Genomic DNA, 6,031 nt, shown 5'->3' with positions numbered 1-6,031 from the left:
GCCTTGGAGGGATTTAGTATTGGCTCTGCTGGCAATCCTGTTGATGCCTTGATGGAGAACTGGAACAATGAACTCACCAGGGCAGTAGACATGACCGGTCCCAAGTGTCCTCTCTGACCTGCTTCAAAACTGGCCCCTTGGTATACGGAAGAACTATAGGTCTGAAGCAGCAAGGTAGACTGGTGCATAAGTGGAGAAAGACTCGGCTTGAATCCAACAGATTGCAACATGGAGTGTGTTTGAAGATCTATGCTCAGGCAGCATGTGTGGCAAAGAAGCTATTCTTTTCTGCCCGTATTGCATCTGCAAGTTGACCTCCGGCGGAGTTGTTCAGGGTTGTGAGAGGGCTAGTATGTGCCCCTCCTCTCTTGAATCAGAATCTGAAACCATTGATTACCCTCTGTGACATGTTCAGTGAATTCTATATTGAAGAAATTTCTCGTATTTGGGCCGACTTAGACTCAGTCTCCACAATTACTGCATTGTCTGGTGCAGAGGTGTCCAGCGACTCCTCTTGTGTGGTTAAGTTGGATCAGTTCCAGTTCGTGACTCCTGAAGATGTGGACAAGCTGCTTGGAATGGTGCGGCCTACCACCTGTTCTCTTGACCCTTGCCCAATATGGCTTATACTGTCTGGCAGGGGGATTGTTTGCAGGCCTGTTAGAGGTTATAAATGCTTCTCTGAGTGAAGGCATAGGAACATAGAAAGCTGCCATATTCCGAGTCAGACCATTGGTCTATCTAGCTCAGTAGCCTTCACAGACTGGCAGCGGCTTCTCCAAGGTTGCAGGCAGGAATCTCTCTCAGCCCTATCTTGGAGATGTCAGGGAGGGAACTTGGAACCTTCTGCTCTTCCCAGAGCAGCTTCATCCATCTTACAGTGCTCACACATCAAGTCTCCCATTCATATGCAACCAGGGCAGACCCTGCTTAGCTAAGGGGATGAGTCATGGTTGCTACCACAAGACCAGATCTTTCTTGTCTTAAGGAGGCAATTATTAGACCACTTCTGAAGAAGCCTGTGTTGGATTCCTCAGAGTTAAACAACTAGTACAGGTCTTTCTCCAAGCTTCCATGGCTGAGCAAGGTAATTGAGAGGGTGTTGGCCTCCCAGCTCCAGACAGTCTTGGAGGAAACTGATTATCTAGACCCATTTCAGACTGGCTTTGAGTGGGCTATGTGGTGGAGACTGCCTTCGTTGGCCTGATGGATGATCTCCGATTGGGAATTGACAGAGGAAGTGTGACTGTGTTGGTTCTTTTGAACCTCTCAGCGGCTTTCGGTACTATCAACCATAGTATCCTTTTGGAGTGTCTGAGGGGGTTGGGAGTGGGAGGCACTGATTTGCAGTGGTTCCGCGCCTACCTCTTGGGCAGGTTCCAGATGGTGTCCCTTGGAGACTGTTGTTCTTCAGAATCTGAGTTTTTGTATGGTGTCCCTTGAGGCTTCATATTGTCTCCAATATTGTTTAACATCTACATGTTGTTCAGCATCTGCATCTGGTGGGTCACTGTTTGAAATCGGATGCTGGACTAGATGGGCCTTGGGCCTGATCCAGCAGGGCTGTTCTTATGAAACCATTGGGAGGGATTATCAGGAGATTTGGTGCAGGGTGCTAACAGTATGCTGATGACACTCTCACATTTCTCCATATCAACATATCAGTCTGGTAACCTCCAGACTGGATTACTGCAATGCACTCTATGTGGGGCTGCCTTTGTATGTAGTCCAGAAACTACAGTTTGTCCAGAATGCGACAGCCAGGTTGGTCTCTGAGTTATCTTGGAGAGACCATATTACTCCTGTATTGAAAGAGCTACACTGATTGCCTATAAGTTGCGGGCAAAATACAAAGTGCTGGCTATAATCTATACAACCTTAAACTGCTTGGGCCCTAGTTATTTAGGAGAATGTCTTTTTCATCATGAACCCCACCACCAATTGAGTTGATCAGGAGAAGTTCGTCTGCAGTTGCCACCAGCTTGTCTGGTGGCTACTCGAGGATGGGCCTTTGCTGCTGCTGCCCTGAAGCTTTGGAATGTGCTCCCTGCTGAAATAAGAGCCTCCCCATTTCTGACAACTTTTAAAAAGTTTTTAAAGATGCATTTGTTCACCCAGGCTTTTAATTGAAATGCAGCACTGTTTTAATAGTTTTAACATTGTTTTGAACTTTTAAATTGTTGTAATGTGTTAACTTTTTCTGTCATTTGTTTTGTGTTGTTGTAAACCACCCAGAGACGTAAAGTGTTGGGTAGCATAATAAGTTAGATAAATAAATAACTGCTTGACTGGAGATAGCTATGTTTCTGGAGGGGTTCTGAGCTGGATAAATAAATAAGACAAGGAATGCTTGGAATCGTGTCTGCATTATCTGCTGATGGCCCCAAAACTGAAGTTGAGTTTGAATAGTGAATGGAGAGAGTGGTAAAGGTAAAGTGTGCCGTCAAGTCGATTTCGACTCCTGGCGCCTACAGAGTCCTGTGGTTTTCTTTTGGTAGAATACAGGAGGGGTTTACCATTGCCGCCTCCTGCACAGTATGAGATGATGCCTTTCAGCAGCATCTTATATCGCTGCTGCCCAATGTAGGTGTTTCCCATAGTCTGTGAAGCATACCAGCAGAGTACTCTGCAAAAAAAACAAAACAAAAAAAAAACACCCCCCAAAAAACCCCACTAAAGGGTGGGAAAGAATAGCACCAGTATGTCCGCAAAAGGGAAGGGACACTCCATGGTGCTGAAACATGTCTATTAAAATGTTTAAGAGTGTCTAATGCACTTCAAACATATGCTCTTCTATTACATTCTCAACTTCCACTTGGAATTCTCGTCACCTCACCAATTTTTGCTGAAGTAAAATGGAAGAATATGTGAAGATGGAGGAAAATATACTCAAAACACATTTTTGAGTATAAAATATTTTAGTATAAAATGTAACTCAAACATTTTAATAAGGACACTTGTAGCAGCTTGAGTTTCCCCTTCTCATTTGCTGGCCCTCAGTACTCTGCCTGATAATCTCTCATTCCATACCTGCCAACATGTCCCTATTTTCTCCATGCAGGTGAATGGGAAAACAGGGTCAAGTTGGCAGGTATGCATTCCCTGCCTACCTCTTCCCATGCCTCATTGTTTCTCTGCTTCTAAAACTCTTTGACAAAGGGTTCTCCCATCTTAATTTCTTCCATCCTGGTCCATGCCAGGCTCCTTCACTCCCTACTCATAACCACTACTACGTTTTGCAGAAGTCCATATATTGTGACCAGAATAGATGATGTAAATTGTGTGTTAAACTTTTGTGCAGAATTAGAGTTGCCTCTGCAATAGATCTTGATGTCATGCAATACATCTAGCTCTGCCTTCCCGATCTTCAAACTCTTGCTGTTTTCTGTGCCCTGCAGGTCTCATGGGCAGAATGTGACTAGAGAAGAGCCAATGCTGAGAGCTACCTCATGTAGCTGCCCACTTCCGTCCTATTTGCCCTATGATGATGGATGAGTGGAAACCCAACCCCCAAGGCAAGCCATGGAAGAAACGTAGCTGGTACCTGACCTGGAAGTACAAGCTAACAAACCAGAGGGCACTAAGGAGGTTGTGTCAGGTGAGAACAGGCCCTGCCCACCCTTGCCTCTGCTAGGTTCTAGGGATGTGCCCAAAAGTTATTTGGCACTGGCGGGGGTGGTACTTTAAGGGCAGGGGAGGTGTACTTACCCCTCCCACTGCATTTCTCCCACTGGCACTCTGTTATTTTCAAGCCCCTCGGGGTGGCAGTGTTTCTCCCTGCTGCCCCGTTGCCCTCATCGGCCGGAAGTAGCAATTGTGTGTGCGCGGCAGACAGGCGTGCACGCACACGCAACGGGCGCGTGCGTGATCGCTACTTCCAGCCGATGAGGGCAACGGGGTGGCAGGGAGGAACGCTGCCGCCTCGAGGGGCTTGAAACTAATGGAGCACCGGGGGGGGGAAATGTGGCAGGAGGGGTGAGTACACCCTCCCCTCCCCTTAAAGTACCACTCCTGCCAGCACCGACCCACCCCCCCACCGAGCCGAAACATTTTGGAGGCCTTTATAATGGCCTCTGAAATGTTTCAGGCTCAAGCCTACTCGGTTGCTTGTGTTGTGCTGCACATTGCAGCCCTGTTCAGGAACTGGATACAGTGTATGCAGATACAAGGCAACTGGGAGTGAGCTTGCTAGCCCCACTTTCACATTCACCTGTTCCTTAGTCATGTCCCTTGACTCTCCCTGGAAATAGCAGTTGTCTGCAGAGGCAAGCACTGTATCCGGGAGAGTTTCTGGGGCTGAGGAACACCCAGCACTCCAACTCACAGAAAGAAACTCTCCCCAGGTACAGCATAACAAACACTCCTGTTCCTCCATATCTGGGTGCGGGGCTTGTGACTGACTAGGATTAGAGAAGATTGGTTTTAAATGCCTCTGGATTATGGAGTGTCTGTGCGCAAACTGATGAGAACCTCTACAAATTGAATGAGCATTGCAAATGGATTATTTGTATTATGCAAAAATAGTATATTGACACAGATAAGTAGCTTCTGCATTGTTCATATTTTTTAAAAAACCAGCAGTCCAGTAATACTTTGTAGGTGAGCTGACTTATTGTAGCATAAGATTGTGTTTAGGCAAGGGGTCACCTGATGCATCTGGTATATACTTGTGAAAGCTCATAAATAAATATGAGACTGTGAGGTGCTATGGAATTTTCTATCTCTTTGCTGCAACTGATCATTGTATCCCTCTTCTGAAACCAATTAACATGAATATTCTTAGCTTTTGCCCCGTATCCTAAGAGTGAACCAGTTGCATGCCCTTCAGAGGAAGCATAGGTCACAAGGCACGAATTGAGGCTTGTCTGTCACTTCTGGTCTGAGGCAATCAAAAGTTTGGGGTGGTCCTGGACTGGTAACAGTATGTAGGTTCTAATTATTTCATCTAATAGCTACTGGTATGTCTTGCAAAAAGAGAAGTAGAGACTTAGAGATTCTACCAGGGCTGCTTGGAAACCACAAATAATGTGGAATTTGAGCCTCTCAGACGGAAATCTATTCATTTTATTTATTTATTTATTTATTTATTTATTTAAAATTTATATCCGACTCTTCTTCCAAGATCCCAGAGTGGTGTACTAGATTATGTTTATCCTCGCAGCAACCCTGTGAGATAGGTTGAGAGAGAGAAGTGATTGGCCTAGAGCCACCCAGTGAGTTTCATGGCTGAAATGTAACACTGTATCCAATTGGTGGATTTGGAAATACTGAGGTTGTTCTCACAGCCACACTAGGGAGGGCGGTGGAGAAGCGGGCTCCTGCCTGCCTGCCCACACACAATCTCCCTGCCCTTCCAAGCTTTACCATTCCTCAGACACACAATTTGTTGCCATAGTGAGTGGCAGAGCTGTGAGCCGGAGCAGGAAGTCTTCTAGCATCCCACAGTGCACCGTGCCAGGGGTGCAGTGCATTGTTGGATTCCCCCACTGCTGGGTGCTCTTGCCTCCCAGTTTTGTGCATGCTTGGGCTGCAGGCAGGGTGTGCTTGCACCTTTCTACCTGCATAAAAGCCTGGTGGGGGAGAACTCGGGAGCACCAGGATCAGGCCTGGCCCCAGCATTCCACACAAGCAGCCCTACCTCGGTAGGGCTGTGCAAGCCTGGGTAGGGCTGCTCGTGTGCATGCCCTCAATAAATCACAACTTGGCTTTAAATGAAGTTGCTCATTTGCTCATCCCTTGGTACATGTTGCTCTTGTTCATTGGGTATGACAGAAGCTGAGCTGCTGTTCCAACAGAATGAACTGATCCAAAGTACATGAGCACCTAGGAAGTATCCTTTAGGGATGTGCACGGAACTAGCAGAGGTGGGACAACTTTAAGGGCAGGGGAGGATGCACTTACCCCTCACTCCGCTTCCCCCACACCGATGCTGGGTTTGTAAAGACTCTGTCAGGGTGGCAGCATACCTTCCTGTTGCCCCGTTCCCTCCTTGACTGGAAGTGCAAGGTGCGCATGCGCACATCGCGCCTGC

At 47.0% G+C, this 6,031-nt stretch overlaps 1 protein-coding gene across 2 annotated transcripts in view; it reads left to right on the top strand.

Moving 5' to 3' along the window:
- POMGNT1 (protein O-linked mannose N-acetylglucosaminyltransferase 1 (beta 1,2-)) overlaps positions 1–6,031 on the top strand; it is a 51,403-nt gene that overhangs the window by 1,661 nt on the left and 43,711 nt on the right. The window contains exon 2 of one of the 2 annotated variants that reach the window (XM_053244962.1): positions 3,399–3,598. The exons of the other annotated variant lie outside the window; for it this stretch is intronic. Coding sequence (XP_053100937.1) covers positions 3,482–3,598 — 117 coding nt within the window. The 5' untranslated portion in view covers positions 3,399–3,481. The remainder of the gene's footprint in view (positions 1–3,398; positions 3,599–6,031) is intronic. 2 annotated transcript variants of the gene reach the window in all.

The sequence above is a fragment of the Hemicordylus capensis genome, chromosome 4, assembly GCF_027244095.1.
Source record: "Hemicordylus capensis ecotype Gifberg chromosome 4, rHemCap1.1.pri, whole genome shotgun sequence".
NCBI classification, from domain to species: Eukaryota; Metazoa; Chordata; class Lepidosauria; order Squamata; family Cordylidae; genus Hemicordylus; species Hemicordylus capensis.
Note: the sequence above shows the minus strand (reverse complement) of the source record. Positions and strands in the feature narration are given on the sequence as shown.